General features: G+C 40.3%; 1 protein-coding gene across 12 annotated transcripts in view; it reads left to right on the forward strand.

The window, feature by feature from the left end:
• ZDHHC20 (zinc finger DHHC-type palmitoyltransferase 20) overlaps nucleotides 1-23,986 on the forward strand; it is a 94,625-nt gene that overhangs the window by 37,142 nt on the left and 33,497 nt on the right. For 7 of the 12 annotated variants that reach the window (XR_004433817.1, XR_004433818.1, XM_033197019.1 and 4 more), the window contains one exon: nucleotides 12,075-12,195. Coding sequence is in view for 9 of the 12 variants with exons in the window: in XM_033197019.1 (XP_033052910.1) it covers nucleotides 12,075-12,195 (121 nt within the window). In the remaining 3 variants the exon portion in view is untranslated. Of the gene's footprint in view, nucleotides 1-3,742; nucleotides 3,847-12,074; nucleotides 12,196-23,986 lie in introns of all 12 variants that reach the window. The other 5 variants (XR_004433829.1, XM_033197074.1, XM_033197067.1 and 2 more) reach the window with 1 other exon arrangement.

A 23,986-nucleotide genomic window follows, 5' to 3' on the forward strand; every position in this document is an offset into this window, starting at 1 on the left:
TTTAAATTCAGGTACAGATGATTTTTGAACTTTTGAACACAGAGTTTGGTATATAGGTTTCAGGTTTTTCTTTCAACTTTGATTTAATTTTCTCGGTTAACTATGATTTTACTTCCTCTATTGTAACCAGTGGTTTAATAGCAGGTATATGTAACCAGAAGTTTGCCTATTGATAATCACATTCATTTGAATTTAGTGAAAAGCATTGTTTTCTGTTATTCTTTACTCATTATAATTTAATAATACCATATTTTAAGTACTTACTATATTCTAGGTCTTGTGTTAAGAGCTTTATTTTATCTATTTTTTAACAGAATATATTTTTAAGCAAAAGCATTTTGTTTTGTTTTCATGAAGAAAAATATTCTGAAATTATATTAAATGTTTTTAAAACTATGAAGAGTATATTGTTTTTACATTTAAAGTATCTCAAAGTTACCATCTATCTCAAAGTTACACAATAGTGTATAGATGAGGAACAACAAGCTTGATTTAATATGGAGTCTAGGCAAAAATATTTATAAAGGAAGTAAGCAAAGTGAAGATAACGTTGCAGGGTTGTTAAATGGTCTCAGTGTTACCGTAACAGTAGGAAACTAAGTTCTTGCACACTTTTCCAAAGGAAAAACAAATGAAGCAATTATATATAATATGTAAAAATATGTATATATAATATGTATTTTTTCTTCTTCTTTTTTTTTTTTTGAGATGGAGTCTTGCTCTGTCGCTCAGGCTAGAGTGCAGTGGCGCGATCTCAGCTCACTACAACCTTTGCCTCCCAGGTTTGGGCGATCCTCCCACCTCAGCCTACCACGTAGCTGAGATTACAAGTGTGCACCACCGGCCGGGCGCGGTGGCTCAAGCCTGTAATCCCAGCACTTTGGGAGGCCGAGACGGGCGGATCACGAGGTCAGGAGATCGAGACCATCCTGGCTAACACGGTGAAACCCCGTTTCCACTAAAAAAATACAAAAAGAAAACTAGCCAGGCGAGGTGGCGGTGCCTGTAGTCCCAGCTACTCGGGAGACTGAGGCAGGAGAATGGGGTGAACCCGGGAGGCGGAGCTTGCAGTGAGCTGAGATCCGGCCGCTGCACTCCAGCCTGGGCCACAGAGCGAGACTCCGTCTCAAAAAAAAACAAAAAAACAAAACCAAAAACAAGTGTGCACCACCACGCCCAGCTAATTTTTTGTATTAGTAGAGATGGGGTTCTACCATGTTGGCCAGGCTGGTCTTGAACTCCTGACCTCTAGTGATCTGCCACCCCAGCCTCCCAAAGTGCTGGAAATACAGGCGCGAGCCACAGCACCTGGCCAAAGCAATGATATTGAGTCCATTGGGTGCACCGTGGGGTTCAAACTGAAGGGAACTGACAGGATAGAGAAAGCAGATTTTGAAAAACCAGTTTTTAATGCGCATGACAAAGCAAAAGGAGCACATTTGAAAATAGAAGGAAGTTAGGGTTACAGTTTTATCTTGGCATCAGATACTTGCTTAGAAGTAGAATATGACCATTAAGATGATGGTTTGAAACGTGGAGGAAACTAATTTTAGCTAGGACATAGTGAAAAGAACCTTGGATTTTCGTCAAACAGATATGGGTTTGAATTCTGGCTTCATCATTTAATAACTAAGTGACGTTGGACAAAGTATTAAATTCTCTGAGCCTCACGGCTTACATCCGTAAACTGGAATGACAGCTTAGAAGACTTACTGCGAGGGTTAGAAATAAGGCATGGATTATAGTGCCTTCTAGTTGGCTTTTGGTACATAGGAGCGGTGATTTGAGTACCTATAGTCGGTCATGGTGACTGAGTAGTCCCACGGTTTTCCTAGGATGCATTGGTAATGAGGTTGGAATTATTTCTTAGGAATTCCACAGCCAAGAGGGAAAAGAAACTATGAGCAGCATATTTTACATCAGCCACTGAGATGGACTGGAAGCCAGGAGGCCAATTGGCTCTTGCAGCAATCCAAAGAACATAGGCAACAATTTATGAACTATGCACCGGCAGTGAAAATAATGACAATTTTTGAAATTATTGAAAACTAATGAAGATAATAATAATGAGTTCACTTGGAGAGAAATTTTAGGAGCTGGAATTAGTCATATTTGCGCTGATAAGCTGTGAGATACAAGGAGTCATTTCAGGCCTGGGTTTCTGCGCTGGTCAGCTGTGTGACTGGAGTTTCTGTTCTCTGAGATCAGGCATGAACCCAATACAATTTCAAAAGAAAAGGTTGGGTTGCAACAGGGTTGTCAAATTATTATTATTATTATATTTGAAAAGAACAAGCACTTTTTAAACCAGAAACATAAGGGAAAATAAACCTCAGACCAGAGGAAGGAGAGTACTTCAAACTGAATACGTGTTAGCTTTTACAAAAGCTTCATTATGTTCTCTCTTTTTTTTTTTTTCAGTGCAGAACAGTGAATACTTTATCACTTCTTAAAATGGAGAAACACTGACATAGGGAATGCACAAAAAGGACCAAATTTTGGAGAAAATAATTAAAATGCCTGGATAAGCCTAATAGTAATAATATTAATAGTCAGTATTTTTTGAGGATTTATTGTGTGCCAGGCATTCTTCTAAGTGTTTTGCGTGTATTAGCTCATCAGTATTAAGCAGCTAGCTTTACTGAAATAAGTAATTGAAATCTAAGCAAATTATTTGGAGAGTGCAGTATGAAGAAGTAATGAATTCTGAAAATAACAGAAAAGACCTTTGTGGAAGGAGTAGCATGTTATCTGAACTTTAAAAATGAGTAGAATTTCAGACTTGTCTATATTTGTTGTCTTCAGTGGGTTTATGGTGCTGCATTACAAACTGAAAAAGAGTTTAAGCATCTGGTAGATCTTGCTTCTTAAAGAAATCGGTACTAATTCTTTCAAATATGTAGAATACAACAAAAAGCTTAAAATTATATCAGTGACAATATTTGGAGCTAGAGATGTTGGAATGTTACATTAATCTACTTGGGAAACAGTTATGTTAGATATTCAAAATGGCCAAAACTTTTTCTTGTTATCCTGTATTGAACGGGAATGAAATTTAGGGTACTTTTCCTGAACAATACAGGGAATGAGTTATTCAGATGTATTCATCATTTATGGTGATGGTAACTTATTTTATTTACTTTCAGTTGACAGTTCCTTGGATTTAATGTTCATAGTCATAGATTCTGTTTTAAATAATTTTAAGTCATTTAAGATGAACTTTTGGAGAACTTGAAATATAGTGAGTGAAGAAAGTGTTTTAGCTTAAATCTTCAGCAATTTAATATAATCAAATTTCATCTTCAATCTCATCTTATAGACCAGACTGATAATCCTTAAATATCGGAGCAGAATATTTCTTCATATCTAGGAATGTTTCCTCCTTATAAACCAGACTGATAATCCTTAAATATCGGAGCAGAATATTTCTTCATATCTAGGAATGTTTCCTCCTTATAAACCAGACTGATAATCCTTAAATATCGGAACAGAATATTTCTTCATATCTAGGAATGTTTCCTCCTTATAAACCAGACTGATAATCCTTAAATATCGGAGCAGAATATTTCTTCATATCTAGGAATGTTTCCTCATGCGAGTCAAGTTTTTATATTTGATGTTTCAGTACATTTTAATTTGTTTATTGGATTCGGCCTCCTGACCCAATTATTGTGTTTTAATGTAATGCCTTTTGCTGTTTTCACCTGGATTCAATGAACTGTTATTTGTTTTTATTTACCAGGAAAGACCGTTGTTTACCTTGTGGCTTTCCATCTGTTCTTTGTTATGTTTGTATGGTCCTATTGGATGACAATTTTCACATCTCCCGCTTCCCCCTCCAAAGAGGTAAATTTAATGTTGGTAAATTACCAAATGTTTTAACTGATTATGGATTTTTTTTCCCTTGTGTTACCTTTGTTAAAACTTTACATAATGCATGTGTTCTGTTTCCATTCATAAAACTGCTTGGTTGCTCTGTACTGTGAATGTGAGTCATCAGCCTGTTCTCAGATACAGTCCACTGACATAGCATAGTAAAAGTTCAGCAGTATAGAAATGCTTACTACTTTTCTGCCATGCTATGTTTTCTTAAAGACATACTTTATATTACTGAAATAAAAAGTCTTAAGGAATGGAATTGAGTTAGGAAAGTAGAGTTTATTTTTAGAAACTCTTAACATTTATATTTTCTCAGGCGTGAACAGATATGCTGCAATTAAAGTTTTGTGATGGAAACAAATTGTCTAGGCTATTGCTTGCTGCACTTTAACATGACTAGTGTTTCTTCTAATTGGAGGTTCCATTTGGAAAAGAATACAGGTAAACATTTATGTGGAGTAGGTTTTATGACCAGTATGTCTCTCTTACCTTGCCGTAGCTAACTGAATTCTTCCTTCACTGAAAATTTCATATAGCAAGGTGGCTAAGAATATATTCTCTAGAGTTAGAGTTGTCTGAGTTTGATCTTTTGCTCTAACAATTTAATCTCTCCAAGCTGCAGTTTTCTTATAAAAAAATGGAGCTAACAATTGTGCCTGTCTCCGTAGGATGTTTGTAAAGATTGTGAGATTTATTCAGTTAAAACATGCATTTATTTATCTATCTATCTATCTATTTATTTATTTATTTATTGAGATGGAGTTTCGCTCTTGTCACCCAGGCTGCAGTACAATGGCATGATCTTGGCTCACTGCAGCCTCCGCCTCCCAGGTTCAAGCGATTCTCCTGCCTCAGCCTCCTGAGTAGCTGGGATTACAGGCACGCACCACCATGCCTGGCTAATTTTTGTGTTTTTATAGAGACGGATTTCCCCATGTTGGTCAGGCCGGTCTTGAACTCCTGGCCTCAGGTGATCCACCCGCTTCAGCCTCCCAAAGTGCTGGGATTACAGGCGTGAGCCACCACGCCCGGCGTGAGCTTTTAAAATAGTAGTTTACCTGCCACATTGTTAGGACTCACATATTAGATGATGATGATAATGTAATCGTTTCCCTTTGTTTTAAATTTATCAAAATCATTAAAAATTATGGACCATATGTTTAAAAATAGAATCAACTTCTATTTAACTTTGCAGTGAAGAACATATATACAAAAAGTACGCATACGCGTACACACCTGTGCAACTACTACCCAATTCAAAAAACAGAACATTACCAGAACCCCATCAACCCCCGATGCTTCTTTTCAGTCATCCACTTCATAAGAAGCCACTCTCTTGCCTTCTAACAGCATAGATTAGTTTTGCCTGTCTTTTGTACTAAATATAAATGGAGTTTTGTAGTAGTGTGTGTATGGTGTGTATGTGTATAGTCATAGTCATGTGTGTATGTGGCTTCTTTCATTAACATTGTATTTGTAAGATTCATCTGTGTTACGTATAGTTGCAGATCATTCATTCTAATTATTGTTTAGTATTCAGTTGTATGTAACACAGTTTATTTACTCCGTCTACTGTTAATGAGCATGTGGGTAGCCTCCAGCTTCGAGCTGTTACGAGTAGGGCTGCTGCAAACGTTCTAGTGCATGTCTCTTGGATAATATATATGTAGTTATTTTGGGTAGATGCCTAGGAGTAGAACTAGTAAATATACATTTAACATTAGCAAGTAATGCCATGTAGTCTTTTGCCTGATTTTTCTGTTAGATGCTTTTGTTTTAAAAGGTAAAGTAAACCATAAGTCAGACTTCAGTGTTGCTTCACATATATTCATCAGGCATTTGTTACTAATTAGTCAACCCTTAAAGTTATGTTACAAACTATCATCCATTTCTTAATCTTGAAATTGAAAAGGTCTTAATTTTGTTTAATCAATTACTAGTAGTGATGACTATTGAAAACATCGCATGTGTAAAAAGCAAATAATTCTCAATACAGGAAATAAGAAATAGAATAAGAAAAATAATTGGTAGTACTTTTGAGAAGCAGTATAATGTAGAGGTTAAAAATGCAGGCCAGGCGTGGTGGCTCATGCCTGTAATCCAGCACTGTGGAAGGCCGAGGCAGGCAGGTGGATCGCTTTAGCCCAGGACTTTGACAACAGCCTTGGCAATGTAGCAAACACCATCTCTACAAAAAATAAAAAAGTTAGCTGGGCATGGTGGTGCGCACCTGTAGTCCCAGCTACTCGGAGACCGAGGTGGGAGGATCACTGAGCCCAGGGAGGTTGAGCCTGCAGTGAGCCGTGATCATGCCACTGCACTCCAGCCAAGGCAGCAGAGTGAGACCCTGTCTTAGACAGCAACAACAACAATACCACACAGACTCTGGACTAAAACTGCTCAGGTTCAGCTTGTACCTCTGCAACATACTATCTGTGTTAGCTGTGTGACTTTGGAGACTTTCCTTAGTTGATCCCTCCTCTGTAAAGTGAGGGTGATATTAGTACCCACCTCATAGGATAGCTATAAGATTTGAGCAAATTGGGCCGGGCGCGGTGGCTCAAGCCTGTAATCCCAGCACTTTGGGAGGCCGAGACGGGCGGATCACGAGGTCAGGAGATCGAGACCATCCTGGCTAACACGGTGAAACCCCGTCTCTACTAAAAAATACAAAAAAATTAGCCGGGCGAGGTGGCGGGCGCCTGTAGTCCCAGCTACTCGGGAGGCTGAGGCAGGAGAATGGCGTGAACCCGGGAGGCGGAGCTTGCAGTGAGCTGAGATCCGGCCACTGCACTCCAGCCTGGGCGGCAGAGCCAGACTCCGTCTCAAAAAAAAAAAAAAAAGATTTGAGCAAATTGATAATCTATGTAATTAATAATAGATACTATATGGAGTTAATTGTATATATAAAGAGCTCAGAAGAATGATTAGCACCTAATAAGTACCATCAAAATGTTATTATTATTATTTTTTTGGTGGTGGTTCTAGCATATTGCATCCATTTAGCATTCAGCCCAGAGCTTAGGCCTTCACATCACCTTCTCCTTCATTCTCCTCTACTCCTGTAAGGTCATCTGTCTGCCCAAGCCTGTATCCAGTGACCTTGCTGTGGCACGCTTCATTTGCCCTGTCAGAGAACTTATCATCTGGTATTGTAATTGCCTATTTACTAATATGCATCACAGGGCCGGGCGCAGTGGCTCAAGCCTGTAATCCCAGCACTTTGGGAGGCCGAGACGGGCGGATCACGAGTTCAGGAGATCAAGACCATCCTGGCTAACACAGTGAAACCCCGTCTCTACTAAAAAATACAAAAAAAAAAAAAAAAACTAGCCGGGCGAGGTGGCGGGCGCCTGTAGTCCCAGCTACTCGGGAGGCTGAGGCAGGAGAATGGCGTGAACCCGGGAGGCGGAGCTTGCAGTGAGCTGAGATCCGGCCACTGCACTCCAGCCTGGGCGGCAGAGCAAGACTCCGTCTCAAAAAAAAAAAAAAAAAAACTAATATGCCTCACATTATTAAATTTTAAATTTTGTGAGGGCAGGGATATTTACATTGCATTCTTCACTGTATCCCTTCCCACACTCTCTGGCACATAGTGGATTTTCAATAATTATTAAATGAACTAATTATTAAATCTTCATGGGCCAGCTAAGCTAAGCTCTACGGACAACTAAGAACAGGAATTTAAGATTCTCTTTGCTGCCGGGTGCAGTGACTCACGCCTGTAATCCCAGCACTTTGGGAGGCCGAGATGGGTGGATCACAAGGTCAGGAGATCGAGACCATCCTGGCTAACACGGTGAAACCCCGTCTCTACTAAAAATACAAAAAATTAGCCTGGCGCGGTGGCGGCGCCTGTAGTCCCAGCCACTCGGGAGGCTGAGCCAGGAGAATGGCCTGAACCCAGGAGGCGGAGCTTGCAGTGAGCTGAGATCCGGCCACTGCACTCCAGCCTGGGCGACAGAGCGAGACTCCGTCTCAAAAAAAAAAAAAAAAGATTCTCTTTGCCACTGAGCTTCCAGTGTGCTGACTGAGGTGGGCCTATATAAGCAATTACAGAGCTGTGAGTTTAGTGCTGATGTCATACCAAACTCACAGCTTTTATTAGGAGGATTCAGTCAGCTCAGAGGTTAGAACAGTGCTTGGAGATCCAGGTCTAGGGGAATAGATTGGGTCTAAAACGCAAAAACTAGGGCCAGACGTGGTGGCTTATGCCTATAATCCCAGCACTTTGGGAGGCAGAGGCAGGTTAATCACCTGAGGTCAGGAGTTTGAGACCCGCCTGACCAACATGGTGAAACCCCATCACTACTAAAAATACAGAATTAGCCGAGTATGGTGGTGCATGCCTGTAATCCCAGCTGTTTAGGAGGCTGAGGCAGGAGAATTGCTTGAACCTGGGAGGCAGAGGATGCAGTAAGCCAAGATCACGCTGTTGCATTCCAACCTGGGCAACAAGAGTGGAACTCTGTCTCAATAATCATCATCATCATCGTCATCATTATCGTCAAAAACTATAAATCTTTAAGGAAGTTAAGTTATAAATATGGGTGAGGTGTCTTTTTTTCATTGTTTCAATCAAGTACTTCTTGACCACCCACCAGATATCAGACTGTGCTAGGCTTAAAGGTAGAGACAAACAGTAAACAAATAAAATAATTATAAATTGTGATAAATTTAGAAAAATAATATGGTAATAGCGTATAACAAAGTAAAAAATACTTTAGGGGAGGAAGAGCTACTTTTAGATAGTATAGTCAAATAAATCTCTGAGGAAGTGGCGTTTAAGCTGAGGCCTTTGTAAGTATCCCTTCCACTAAGCTTTTTGAAGGGAAAATCTTTGTTGTTTATTCCTGTATCCCCAGTAGTTAGAATCAGACCTTGTGTATAACAGGCAGATTGATAAAGACTTAAATGAAGAAATGGTGAGGAAGAGGCAGCATGTGAATAGCTGATAAGCATCTCCCATCACCAAGTGTCATCTTTTCTAAAAAGAAAATACGGTCCCATCCCTTCCCTGACTATAATCCTACAGAGTTTGTCAGTTAGCTGTAAGATAAAGCTCATGTTCATTTGCATGGTACACCAAATCGCTTCATGAACTAAAATCTTACTGATTTAATCTTCATTGCTTCTTCATGGAACTCCATAACCAAGCAGTGTGTTAAGCTGAATATACTGTACTATTTTCACATCCTTGTGCTTTCTGTATTCTGTTCCCTTTGCCAAGATTTTCTTTTCTTTTCTGTCTTCCTGAAAGATTCCTGTTTATCTTTCAGAACTTAGGTACACTGCCTTCAAGGAACTTTCATTGATAACTCCCACTACCTCCCAAGGGAGCTTTTATCATCCCTTGTAATATATGTATAATGTTGTACTTTATGCTGATTCGTATTTTGTAATTCTTTGTTTATATGGCTCTCTTACTAGACTATAGAAATACACTTTTTGAAGGAAAGGGTTGTTTTTATTCATCTTTGGATCTCTGATATCCGGGACAACACCTCACTCTTAATTGGCATTTAATATATATTTAAATAGAACTGTCTGAACACTGAATTTAAGACAATAATAGCATTTCATAGTTTGAATTCTGTTCACTAGTTTTGAATGAGAAGACAAACTTCTAGAACTAATTCAAAATTACAGTCTGTTTGAATTTTTGTTTTGTTCCATTCCTCATCTAAAATTCTGATGCCTCTTGAAATTTCCATTTGGTTTAAGCTTTTCATAATTTTATAACACTCATTTTTTTTTTTTTTTTTAGACAGAGTCTCACCCTGTCACCAGGCTGGAGTATAGTGGTGTGATCTCACTGCAACCTCCACCTCCCAGATTCAGACAATTCTCCTGCCTCAGCCTCCCGAGTAGCTGGCACTACAGGCGCATGCCACCACACCCAGCTAATTTTTCTATTTTTTTAGTAGAGACAGGGTTTCACCATGTTGGCCAGGCTGGTCTGGAATTCCTGACCTCGTGATCCACCTGCTTCGGCCTCCCAGAGTGCTAGGATTATAGGCATGAGCCACCCGCCTGGCCCATAACCTTCATTCTTAAGGATAAGTGATGATGTTGAGTAGCAATAGAGAGGCCTGAGGATGGTATGCTACTGCAGACTAGGAATAGAACAGCCCAGAGAAATCTGTTGAAATTTTATAGGAAATCTGTAAAATTTGATCAGAACACCTTCTATTCAAATATATTTAGCATGTTACCGTGTGATTTTTATACTCTACTATGAATATGTAAGAGACACATCATGTCAGGAAAGAACTTTCTAACAAGTTAAAATTCTCTTAAAGAGAACATGCCATCTTGCAAAATAGAAAAATATTTCTCTGAAAGTATTCAAGAGGGACCCAATGTGTCAGAAATGTCTGAAGACCCCTCTTGTGATGGAACATTAGATAAGGGACCGCCATTGTCTTTAAGACTTTTTCATCTTTAAGGTTATGTGAGTCTTTCCTGACTTCTAACTGTCCTGTTCATCTGTTCATGTTGCTTCTTGTCCCCCATAAGTAATTTGGGGGTTTCTTGTCCCATCACAATTTGATTGTGGAAGCTGAGCGAGGTAATCTAAATAGACTCTTACATTTCCTAAAGTATGATGTTTTAGTCAGGTTAGAGTAACAATCTATAAAAAGCAAAAACACTTATTTTAACATTGTAATATAGAGGAAAATGTACCAGAACGGAAAACAGAATACCTGTATTTTACTATTGGCTCTGCCAGTAGTTCTGCAATCTTAGAAAATTGCCTAAGTCTCTTAGAATCACAATTTCCTCAATTCAGAGCTCTCTCTACTATGCCACGCTGTTGCCTTGTTTATAGCAGAATACTGTGTTGTTAAGCTAATACCATTAGCAATGATGGGGCAGCAAGAGGAGGAGACATTTTGGTATTTGAGTTAGCAACTAGACCAAATACTCCTTAAACATGAAAAGTCAGGATTCCTTAGGGCTTTTTAAGCAGAACCCTACAAGTAAATAAAAATTGAGGAATTGTATTATTAAAATATAAAACACAATGAGGAACAAATCTCAAGCCATTCTTAGTTGTTTTTTTTTTTTTTAAATCTATGAAGTAAAGACTGATAGAAACCTACAGTTCCTGGTAACATGAAATTGAGGCATAAAACTTAGGATCCTTGAGATGTTAGGATGACATATGAAAAGAACAATTAAAAAGTACTCTGAAGGGAAAATGCTATTAAGAGAAATGAACCAGAGGCTGGTCACACATGGGAACAGACACTAAGAAGTGAAAACAAGAAACAGCTCCAGGCCCGGCGCGGTGGCTCACGCCTGTAATCCCAGCACTTTGGGAGGCCGAGGTGGGCGGATCATGAGGTCAGGAGATGTCAGCCAGACCATCCTGGCTAACACCCTGAAACCCTGTCTCTACCAAAAACACACAAAAAAATTAGCCAGGCTTGGTGGCGGGCGCCTATAGTCCCAGCTACTCGGGAGGCTGAGGCAGGAGAATGACATGAACCCGGGAAGCAGAGCTTGCAGTGAGCCGAGATCGCGCCACTGCACTCCAGCCTGGGCGACAGAGGGAGACTCCGTCTCAAAAAAATATATAATAAAAAAACACAGCTCTATAAAGGACGCTCTCCTTGAAAAGGCCACTATGCTTGCCTTGACAATCTGTCATAATTCTGGTGAAAGTAGTCCTATTGGTTAGCTTTTTAAAAGCTAAAAATGTTTTTTGTTTGTTTTTTTTTTAAATGACTCATTGCCCTTCTTGAGACATTTGGCTAGAAATTAGTGGGACCCCATGATTGTGATTTAGCCTTTCACCCAAAGCAAGTAAATCTTTGGACATTCTTCCAAAAATTAAAAATCTCTTGACAGTAACTTTTAAACAACTAAAATTTTTACTAATGGAGACTATATATTAAGCCTTTCTTGTGTAGAAATTTAATTTTATTTGTGAAAAACAAAGATGGAAAAATATTTAGTTCATGTTCTTTGCCATCTGGTGTGGAGGGCAAATATTTTCTGTGCCAAAAGGTATGTAGTTTTGTTAAAATGTCCTGATTTATCTACTTAGCAGTTAAGTTTGAAGACAAGTTTTGTTTTCATAAAATAGTTTTTGGTTTTCTTTTTCTGTTCCAGATAAAACTTTTTCTGAACATGATAATTAATATCATGGGATTTAAAAAACTTAATAGTCCTCTTTTCTTTTATAGTTCTACTTGTCCAATTCTGAAAAGGAACGTTATGAAAAAGAATTCAGCCAAGAAAGACAACAAGAAATTTTGAGAAGAGCAGCAAGAGCTTTACCTATCTATACCACATCAGCTTCAAAAAGTAAGAGAAAGAATAAGCGTTCCTTTTCTAATGATTTTAAAAATATGCTTATTCCTGCCAGGATATATTTGCATGGTTTGACTATTAAATGGATACTGTGATTGCCATAAATAATATCTGTAGCAACAAGACTTTCCTGTTTTCTTGTTGTGGCATTTCAGATGCAGAAATAGATAAATAGATAAAAACATCAATATAAATTGTTTAAGGGGCTCACTTTAATACAAATCTCTTCTGTACTTGTTTTTTCCCCCAACTCAACTTTCATGGCTAAAAATTTTAATTATTATTCTTAGTAAACTGTCATTTGGAAGTCTGAATTTGAGTATTGTGTGTCATCACTGAGTAATAAAAAAAAATCTAATAGTGTGCTAAGAATGGGGAACAGTAAAAGACACAAATAGGAAGAAAGTTGTTCAGATGCATAAGGCTAATATTCTGAGAGCCGGGCTGTGAACTTGGGTTTGTCTAGTTCCAAAGCCCTCGGTGTTTCCTGTGTACTGATGCCTCCACTGAGATCCATGACCGTAACAGCAGCTTCCTGTTCTAGGTTGTAATCTTATGACAGGGAAGAGTCTATGCGTGGCGGTCATTTAAATACAGGGAATTGTTTTATTTTGTTTATTTTTTTAATTTTGTTTTTTGTTTTTTAGGAAATTGTTTTATGTATTATATACCTCATTAATTGGTTTAAACACTGGGTAATGATTGCAGCTTAACAGTTATTCTGTTTACATGTGCGAACTCATTTAGACCTCACAACAACCTTATGAGGTGTAGACTATAGTTTCCATTTTATGGATGAGGAAACTAAAACCCAGTGAGGCTAAGTAACTTGTTCCAAGTCATACAGCTAGTATAAAAAACAACAGGAGTTTAAGTCCAGGTGCTCTGCCTCTTCAACCCACTAAGTTTCTAAACTCCAATGGGAAATTACCTTTGTGTAGCTGTGTACAAACTGTGACTCAAGAAAATTTAAAGTGTCTACAAGATTTTAGGAGGGGATATTCGACTGACTGTCCTTTTTGCATAACTAATATAGTATAGAATGAAAACGTGGATTACAGATCAAACCCTAGCTTTTCCCTTACTAATACAGTGCAAGTCACTTAAACTTTCTAAGCACTAACTTTCTCGTTTTAAGGTAAGGATAATAATATTTACATGGCTGAGTTAGTGGAAGTATTAAAAGAGACAATAAAAGAGACTAAGTGAAGTACTTAGTATATAGCTTTTTGCATAGAATAATAAATTTCCAATAATTTTTTCTTTTTTCTTTTTTTTCGGAAATGGAGTCTCACTCTGTTGCCCAGGCTTGAGGGCAATGGTGCAATCTCAGCTCACTGCAGCTTCCACCCCCAGGGTTCAAGTGATCTCCTGCCTCAGCCTCCTGAGTAGCTGGTATTACAGGCACATGCCACCACACTTGGCTAACTTTTGTATTTTTGTATTTTTAGTAGAGATGGGTTGGCCAGGCTGGTCTCGAATTCCTAGCCTCAAGTGATCCGCCCGCTTTGGCCTCCCAAAGTGCTGGGATTACAGGCGTGAGCCACCATGCCTGGCCTATTATTTTATTCCATTTGCCTTTGATTATAGGTCTTTTAGGTGGTCTATATCCAGGGCCTCACTTCCTTCCAGTGAATTCCAGGCAGCGGGCTTTCATTCTCCCTACCAGGATCAGTGGCGTTTTGTCATTCTGTCTTCTTGAAACGCTTTCCTCTTTGTGTTTTTCTGTAGTTTTATACTTCTGTGTTTGTATCCTTGTATGATTGTTCTTCTTCATCCCACATTTGTTGTTTTCTCCTATGTCTTAACTCCACAATGGTGCCTTACCCCATTATTTCTGTACTGTCCTTTCAACTGTTACTTTTAGCCTTGGAATTCTAATACCATAATATTGTGATCGTTTGCTTATTGTGCTGCATAATTTGTTTTCTTTAATAGTTTTCAGGAATCAGTTACCTTCTTAATAGAAATTACAGCAGATTGAAGGATATTAACATACTCGCACTCACCTACATTCCAAATGCTTTCTTGTGTGCCAGGCACAGGGGTAGATTTGCAGCTGCATACAGGGATTGCATGTTTACAGAGTGGGCTGCGATCTAGCTGAACCCTGGGATGCAGCGCCCTTCCTGTTATGTCAGAGGAGGGAGCTGCAGACCTCTGCCCGGAGCATCCAGTCATCACCATCAAGCCTTCATCATTCACGTTGGCATGTGCCCTTCAATTCAGCATTTCTCGCTCTCACTAGAGCTCCCCTCGTGTATTTGCAGCTTCCAAAGGATAGCTGTATTTGAATGGCCTCTTATCCAAAGCTTTAAGCTCCTACAATACTGGATTCATCATTTAAAACCTAAACTCTTGGGGGAGGAGCCAAAAGTCTGCCTCGTTCACTTTTATATTCCCTGCATCTAATGTGTCACCTGGTAGAAACTCTTAAATATTTGTCAGTGAAAAACACTACTCTCACCCAGACTCAGCTCTATTTCTATACTTGGCACCGTCATTTTTCTAGCCACCCTAGCAACTCAGGTTTCCTTTGATTGCTCCTTTTGAGTTCAGTCTGCTCAGTCATCAAGCCTCCTCTTCCTACAAGGTGTGTTTGGTTTAATCCCATCTCAGAGCCTAGGTAATTTCACAGCCTTTGCAATGTCAGAATGTTGAGTGGAGAAGGGCAGGGGAAAGAGAAAAGAAGATATTCATTCCTGATGTTACCACTTGCTTAGCCATTCAACCTTCGACAGATGACTGTCTAACCTTTGGGTGTCTTTGATCTGTAAAATGGAGAGATTGAACTAGGAAATCTCTAAGGTCCTTTATAGCGCTACTTTTTCAACATTACGTGGTTTTACCTCCCTAGTGTCTAACCCAGGCAAGGTGTTATAGAAGGCCCTCAATAAAACATAACGGCCGGGCGCGGTGGCTCAAGCCTGTAATCCCAGCACTTTGGGAGGCCGAGACGGGCGGATCACGAGGTCAGGAGATCGAGACCATCCTGGCTAACACAGTGAAAGCCCGTCTCTACTAAAAATACAAAAAAAACTAGCCGGGCGAGGTGGCGGGCGCCTGTAGTCCCAGCTACTCGGGAGGCTGAGGCAGGAGAATGGCGTGAACCCGGGAGGCGGAGCTTGCAGTGAGCTGAGATCCGGCCACTGTACTCCCGCCTGGGCCACAGAGCGAGACTCCGTCTCAAAAAAAAAAAAAAAACACAACATACTCGGTCAGTCAGGGCAAGATGGCCAAATAGGAACAGCTCCAGTCTGCAGCTCCCAGTGAGACCAACGCAGAAGGCAGGTGATTTCTGCATTTCCAACTGAGGTACCTGGTTCATCTCATTGGGACTGGTTAGACAGTGGGTGAAGCCCACAGAGGGCAAGCAGAAGCAGGGTGGGGCGTCGCCGTACGCAGGAAGCACAAGGGGTCAGGGAACTCCCTCCACTAGCTGAGGGAAGCCATGAGGGACTGTGCTGTGAGGGACGGTGCTATTCTGCCCAGATGCTATGCTTTTCCCACGGTCTTCGCAACCCACAGACCAGGAGATTCCCTCGGGTGCCTCCACCACCAGGGCCCTGGGTTTCAAGCACAAAATTGGGTGGCCATTTGGGCAGACACTGAGCTAGCTACAGGAGTTTTTTTCATACCCCAGTGGCACTTGGCATGGAGCAAGACAGAGCTGTTCATTCTCCTGGAAAGGGGGCTGAAGCCAGGGAGCTGAGCGGTGTTGCTCAGCAGATGCCACCTCCACAGACCCCAGTAAGCTAAGATCCACTGGCTTGAAATTCTCGCTGCCAGCACAGCAGTCTGAAGTTGACCTGGGACGCTGGAGCTTGGTGGGAGGAGGGGCTTCTGCCATTACTGAGGCTTGCGTAGGCGGATTTTCCCCCTCACAGTGTAAACAAAGCTGCCAGAAGTTCCAGCTGGGCAGAGCCCACCACAGCTTACTGTAGCCAGACTGCCTCTCTGGATGCCTCCTCTCTGGGCAGGGCATCTCCGAAAGAAAGGCAGCAGCCCCACTCAGGGGCTTATAGATAAAACTCCCGTCTCCCTGGGACAGAGCACCTGGGAGAAGAGGCAGCTGTGGGCACAGCTTCAGCAGACTTAAACCTTCCTGTCTGCTGGCTCTGAAGAGAGCAGCGGATTTCCCAGCACAGCACTGGAGCTCTGCTAAGGGACAGACTGCCTCAAGTGGGTCGCTGACCCCCATGCCTCCTGACTGGGAGACACCTCATACAGGAGAGCTGCAGCTGACATCTGGCAGATGCCCCTCTGGAGGAAGCTTCCAGAGGAAGGAGCAGGCAGCAGTCTTTGCTGCTCTGCAGCCTCCACTGGTAATACCCAGGCAAACAGAGTCTGGAGTAGACTTCCAGCGAACTTCAGAAGACCTACAGAAGAGGGGCCTGACTGTTAGAAGGAAAACTAACAAACAGAAAGCAGTAGCATCAACATCAACAAAAAGGATGACCACAAAAAAACCCCATCCGAAAGTCACCAACATGAAAGACCAAAGGTAGATAAATCCACGAAGATGAGGAAAAACCAGCGCAAAAAGGCTGAAAATTCGAAAACCAGAATGCCTCTCCTCCTCTAAAGGGTCACAACTCCTCGCCAGAAAGGGAACAAAACTGGACCGAGAATGAGTTTGACAAATTGACAGTAGTAGGCTTCAGAAGGTGGATAATAAATTCCGCTGAGCTAAAGGAGCATGTTCTAACCAAATGCAAGGAAGCTAAGAACCTTGATATAAGCATACAGGAACTGCTAACTAGAATAACCAGTTTAGAGAAGAACATTTGGCCTGATGGAGCTGAAAAACACAGCATGAGAACTTTGTGAAGCATACACAAGTATCAATAGCTGGATCGATCAAGCAGAAGAAAGGATATCAGTGATTGAAGATCAACTTAATGAAATAAAGCATGAAGACGAGATTAGAGAAAAAAGAATGAAAAGGAATGAACAAAACCTCCAAGAAATATAGGACTATGTGAAAAGTCCAAACCTATGTTTGATTGGTGTACCTCAAAGTGACAGGGAGAATGGAACTAAGTTGGAAAACACACTTCAGGATATTATCCAGGACAACTTCCCCAACCTAGCAAAACAGGCCAACATTCAAATTCAGGAAATAAAGAGAATACCGCAAAGATACTCCTCAAGAAGAGCAATTCCAAGATACATAATCATCAGATTCCCCAAGGTTGAAATGAAGGAAAAAATGGTAAGGGCGGCCAGAGAGAAAGATTGGGTTACCCACAAAGGGAAGCCCATCAGACTAACACCAGATCTCTCTGCAGAAATCCTACCAGCCAGAAGAGAGTGGGGGCCAATATTCAACATTCTTAAAGCAAAGAATTTTCAACCCAGAATTTCATATCCAGCCAAACCAAGCTTCATAAGTGAAGGAGAAATAAAACCCTTTACAGACAAGCAAATGCTGAGGGATTTTGTCACCACCAGGCCTGCCTTACAAGAGCTCCTGAAGGAAGCACTATATATGGAAAGGAAAATCTGGTACCTGCCACTGCAAAAATGTACCAAAATGTAAAGACCATCGATACTACAAAGAATCTACAACAGCTAATGGGCAAAATAACCAGCTAGCATTATAATGACAGGATCAGATTCACACATAACAATATTAACCTTAAATGTAAATGGCTAAATGCCTCAATTAAAAGACACAGACTGGCAAATTGGACAAAGAGTCAAAACCCATCAGTGTGCTGTATTCAGGAGACCCATCTCACGTGCAAAGACACACACAGGCTCAAAATAAAGGGATGAAGGAAGATTTACCAAGCAAATGGAAACTAAAAAAGCATGAGTTGCAATCCTAGTCTCTGATAAAACACTTTAAACCAACAAAGATCAAAAAAGACAAAGAAGGGCAGTACATAACGGTGAAGCGATCAGTGCAACAAGAGGAGCTAACTATCTTAACTGTATATGCACCTGGTATTCATAAAGCAAGTTCTTAGAGAGGTACAAAGAGACTTAGACTCCCGCACAATAATAATGGGAGACTTTTAACACCCCACTGTCAATATTAGATCAATGAATGAGACAGAAAAATAACAAGGATGTTCAGGACTTGAACACAGCTCTGGACCAAGGGGAGCTAATAGACATCTACAGAACTCTCCACCCCAGATCAACAGAATCTACATTCCTTTCAGCACCACATAGCACTTATTCTAAAATTGACCACATAATTGGAAGTAAAACGCTCCTCAGCAAATGTAAAAGAACATAAATCGTAACAGTCTTTCAGTGCAATCAAATTAGAACTCGGGATTAAGAAATTCAGTCAAAACCACACAACTGCATGGAAACTGAACAACCTGCTCCTGAATGACTACTGGGTAAATAACAAAAGGCATAAATAAGTAAGTTCTTTGAAACCAATGAGAACGAAGACACAATGTACCAGAATCTCTGGGACACAGCTCAAGCAGTGTTTAGAGGGAAATTTATATTACTAAATGCCCACAGGAGAAAGTGGGAAAGGTCTAAAATTGACACCCTAGCACCACATTTAAAAGAACTAGAGAAGGAAGAGCAAACAAATTCAAAAACCAGCAGAAGACAAGAAATAACTAAGAGCAGAACTGAAGGAGATAGAGAAACAAAAAACCCTTCAAAAAATCTGTGAATCCAGGAGCTGTTTTTTTGTTTTTTAAAGATTAACAAAATAGACCACTAGCCAGACTAATAAAGAATAAAAAAGAAGAATCAAATAGACACAATAAAAAATGATAAAGGGGATTCACCACTGATCCCGCAGAAATACAAACTACCATCAGAGAATACCGCTAGATCAATGTGGTCAATAAACACCTCTACACAGATAAACTAGAAAATCTAGAAGAAATGGATAAATTCCCGGACACATACACCTTCCTAAAACTAAACCAGGAAGAAGTCGAATCCCTGAATTGACCAATAAGAAGTTCTGAACTTGAGGCGGTAATTAATAGCCTACCAACCAAAAAAAGCCCAGGACCAGATGGATTCACAGCCAAATTCTACCAGAGGTACAAAGAGGAGCTGGTACTGTTCCTTCTGAAACTATAAACGGGGACTCTTCCCTAACTCATTTTATGAGGCCAACATCATCATGATACCAAAACCTGGCAGAGACGTGGCAAAAAAAGAAAATTTCAGGCCAATATCCCTGATGAACATCAATGTGAAAATCCTCAATAAAATACTGGTAAACTGAATCCAGCAGCACATTAAAAAGCGTATCCACTGTGATCAAGTGGGCTTCATCCCTGGGATGCAAGGCTGGTTCAACATACACAAATGAATAAATGTAATCCATCACATAGAACCGATGACAAAAACCACATAATTATCTCAATAGATGTAGAAAAGGCCTTCAATAAAATTCAACACCCCTTCATGCTAGAAACACTCAATAAGCTAGGTATTGATGGAACGCATCTCAAAATAATAAGAGCTATTTATGACAGACCCACAGCCAGTATCATACTGAATGGGCAGAAGCTGGAAGCATTCCCTTTGAAAACTGTCACAAAACAAGGATGCCCTCTCTCACCACTCTTATTCAAAATAGTATTGGAAGTTCTGGCCAGGGCAGTAAGGCAAGAGAAAGAAATAAAGGGTATTCAAATAGGAAGAGAGGAAGTCAAATTATCTGTGCAGATGACACGATTGTATATTTAGAAAACCCCATCATCCCAGCCCCAAAACTCCTTAAGCTGATAAGCAACTTTAGCAAAGTCTCAGGATACAAAACCAATATGCAAAAATCACAAGCATTCCTGTACAGCAATAATAGACAGAGAGCCAAATCATGAGTGAACTCCCAGTCACAATTGCTACAAAGATAATAAAATACCTAGGAATACAGCTTACAAAGGATGTGAAGGAGCTCTTCAAGGAGAGCTACAAACCACTGCTCAAGGAAATAAAAGAGGACACAAACAAATGGAGGAACGTTCCATGCTCCTGGTTAGGAAGAATCAATATCGTGAAAATGGCCATACTGCCCAAAGTAACTTATAGATTCAGTGCTGTCCCCATCAAGCTACCGTTGACTTTCTTCACAGAATTAGAAAAAACTACTTTAAATTTCATATGGAACCAAAAAAAGAGCCTGTATAGCCAAGACAGTCCTAAGCAAAAAGAACAAAGATGGAGGCATCACGTTACCTGACTTCAAACTATACTACAAGGCTACAGTAAAGAAAACAGCATGGTACTTGGGCCAAAACAGATATATAGACCAATGGAACAGAACAGAGGCCTCAGAAATAACACCACACATCTACAACCATCTGGTCTTTGACAAACCTGACAAAAACAATGGGGAAAGGATTCCCTATTTAATAAATTGTGTTGAGAAAACTGGCTAGCCGCATGCAGAAAACTGAAACTGGATCCATTCCTTACACCTTATACAAAAATTAACTCAAGTTGGATTAAAGATTTAAATGTAAGACCTAAAACCATAAAAACCCTAGAAGAAAATCTAGGTAACACTATGCAGGATACATGCATGGGCAAAGACTTAATGACTAAAACACCAAAAGCACTTGCAACAAAAGCCAAAATTGACAATTGGCATCTAATTAAACTAAAGAGCCTCTGCACAGCAAAAGAAGCTGTCGTCATTAGAGTGAACAGGCAACCTACAGAATGGGAGAAAATTTTTGCAATCTATCCCTCTGACAAAGGGCTACTCTCCATGATCTACAAGGAACTTACATTTCCAAGAAAAAAAAAAAGTCATTAAAATGTGGGCGAAGGATATGAACAGACACTTTTCAAAAGAAGACGTTTATGCGACCAACAAACATATTTTAAAAAGCTCATCATCACTGGTCATTAGAGAAATGCAAATCAAAAGCACAATGAGATACCATCTCATGCCAGTTAGAATGGTGATTATTAAAAAGTCAGGAAACAAACCAGGCGCGGTGGCTCACACCTATAATCCCAGCACTTTGGGAAGCCGAGGCAGGTGGATCACGAGGTCAGGAGTTAGAGAGCAGCCTGACCAGCATGGTGAAACCCTGTCTCTACTTAAACAAAAAAAAAAAAAAAGAAAAAATTAGCTGGACCTGGTGGTGGGCGCTTGTAATCCCAGCTACTCAAGAGGCTGAGGCAGGAGAATTGCTTGAACCCAGGAGAAGGAGGTTGCAGTGAGCCAAGATCGCCCACTGCACTCCAGCCTGGGCGACAGAGAAATAGGAACACTTTTACACTCTTGGTGGGAGTGTAAATTAGCTCAACAATTGTGGAAGACAGTGCAGCAATTCCTCAGGGATCTAGAACCAGAAATACCGTTTGACCCAGCAATCCCATTACTGGGTATATACCCAAAGGATTATAAATCATTCTATAAAGACACATGCACATGTATGTTTATTGCAGCTCTGTTCACAATAGCAAAGACTTGGAACCAACCCAAATGCCCATCAATGATAGGCTGGATAAAGAAAATGTGGCACATCTACACCATGGAATACTATGCAGCCATAAAAAAGAATGAGTTCATGTCCTTTGCAGGGATGTGGATGAAGCTGGAACCCGTCATTTTCGGCAAACTAACACAGGAGCAGAAAACCAAACACCACATGTTCTCATTTATAAGTGGGAGTTGAACAATGAGATCATGTGGGCACAGGGAGGGGAACATCACACAGTGGGGTCTGTCGTGGCGTGGAGGGGAAGAGGAGGGAGAGCACTGGGAGAAATACCTAATGTAGATGACGGGTTGATGGGGCAGCAAACCCCCATGGCACATGTATACCTGTGTAACAAACCTGGATGTTCTACACATCTATTTCAGAACATAAAGTATAATAATAATTAAAAAAAAAAACAGTAAAAAAGCACAAATAACAGAAACCCAGTTGAAAAACTTAACTAGAGTCAATTAGATGTGCAGGAGTAGTATAAGAAGAATCAAGTCCGGGAGTGATCAGGAAATGAGTCTTTAAACGGTGTTTGAAAAAGAGAACATGTCCCAGGGCCCAAAAGTCAGAAGGGCCCCACCAGCCAGGCACGTTGCCTAGATGCTGTAAGTAGGTGTAGCCAAGGGCAGCCAGGAGTATTTGATATATGGCCACAGGGATCTATAGCTGCCAGGGGGAAATGACTGGTCAAGTGTTGGGCTTTCAGTTAAGATCTAATTTAATTTCCTTTCCCTCATTCTGCAGTCATCAGAATGCACAGCCTTAACCGCTTGGTCCTTAGTGGTGTTCCATTTTAGATTGGATGTTTTCACTGCCTCATAGAGTCCATTTCCAATGTTTTGGCTGAAAGAGCTTTGTGCATTTGCATGCTCTGAGTTCATATCCTGCTGGTGCACCCAAGCGTTATGGAAACTGGAACTTAACTTAGCTCTTCCGATAGAGAGATGAGGGATTCACCTTTTAAAATTTGTAGCATTTATCTTTTTTTTTTTTTTTTTTTGAGATGGAGTCTTGCTCTGTCGCCCAGGCTGGAGTGCAGTGGCCAGATCTCAGCTCACTGCAAGCTCCGCCTCCCGGGTTTACGCCATTCTCTCGCCTCAGCCTCCCGAGTAGCTGGGACTACAGGCGCCCGCCATCTCGCCCGGCTAATTTTTTGTATATTTTAGTAGAGACGGGGTTTCACCGTGTTAGCCAGGATGGTCTCGATCTCCTGACCTTGTGATCCGCCCGTCTCAGCCTCCCAAAGTGCTGGGATTACAGGCTTGAGCCACCGCGCCCGGCCGCATTTATCTTTTTATACAAGGTTTTCATTTACAGTTGAATAGGTCTTCATGTTTTTCCATCATTAGACAAATACTAAAATGGACTAAATAATTTTAAGCAATAGTGGAGGAGAGAGGGTACAGATTTCCTTCTTAGAGAATGTCAAAGAATATGCTCCCAGTAGTGGAAAAGGAAAATTCTCAGTCTAGTGGCTAAGCACCTCCTACACATTTCTCATCAATCAGAAAACAGGTGCACTAAAGGCACCCTGAGAACTCATATTGTAATTTCAACACACCCAGAATCAAGGGCCCAGATGCCAGCAGCAGCAGCAAACAGGTGTTTCCTCCCTGTTGGTTCAGACAGGTGAGTGAGGCAGAACTTGGCACGTGATGCGGTGTCTTGTGACTTGTGTCTTTTCCCTAATGTGCTAGAGGGAAAAAAATAGCTAAGCTTTCTAAAACGGTAGCTCTCTATTTTTAAATGAATTTGAAAAGTTGATTAAATTATGTATTTTATTGCCTCTGTATCATATTACATGAATATTTTAAAGGCTTAAATAAATGAAAATTATTTTTGTTAAAAAACATTTAAGAAGTAGATATTTGTGTAAATTCCCTTTGTTCTAAGGAAATTCTTATTTACATTATACAAGTAATACATGCCTATTATTTAAAAAAAAATTTTTAGGGGCACCAAAAAAGAGACTGAGTCTACACACCTCATCCGTGACACCACTCATCAGATGCTATCACCTTTTCTTGTGTATCCTAGCAGAAATGTTTTATATATAACAGGGTATTGTAGAACTATATACAGTTGACAATCAAATAGCTAAATATTAACTAATATAAATTTGGCTACCTAGATACAACTTTCTATGAGCTATAGCTTCTAACATTGCTTCAAAATATACTCTGTCTCCCTGTTATATGTATTAATTGACATCTGAAAATGGATGCATTTTATTGGGATAGGGTATATAGTTATAACATGAAAATATATATTCTTTTCCCTTTGGAGATGGGAACTCTTTGTATATACTAACTATTGTATGAATTGCTTTTTTTTTTTTCTGA

Source organism: Trachypithecus francoisi, unplaced genomic scaffold (assembly GCF_009764315.1).
Source record: "Trachypithecus francoisi isolate TF-2019V2 unplaced genomic scaffold, Tfra_2.0 Contig01676, whole genome shotgun sequence".
Taxonomy (NCBI): domain Eukaryota; kingdom Metazoa; phylum Chordata; class Mammalia; order Primates; family Cercopithecidae; genus Trachypithecus; species Trachypithecus francoisi.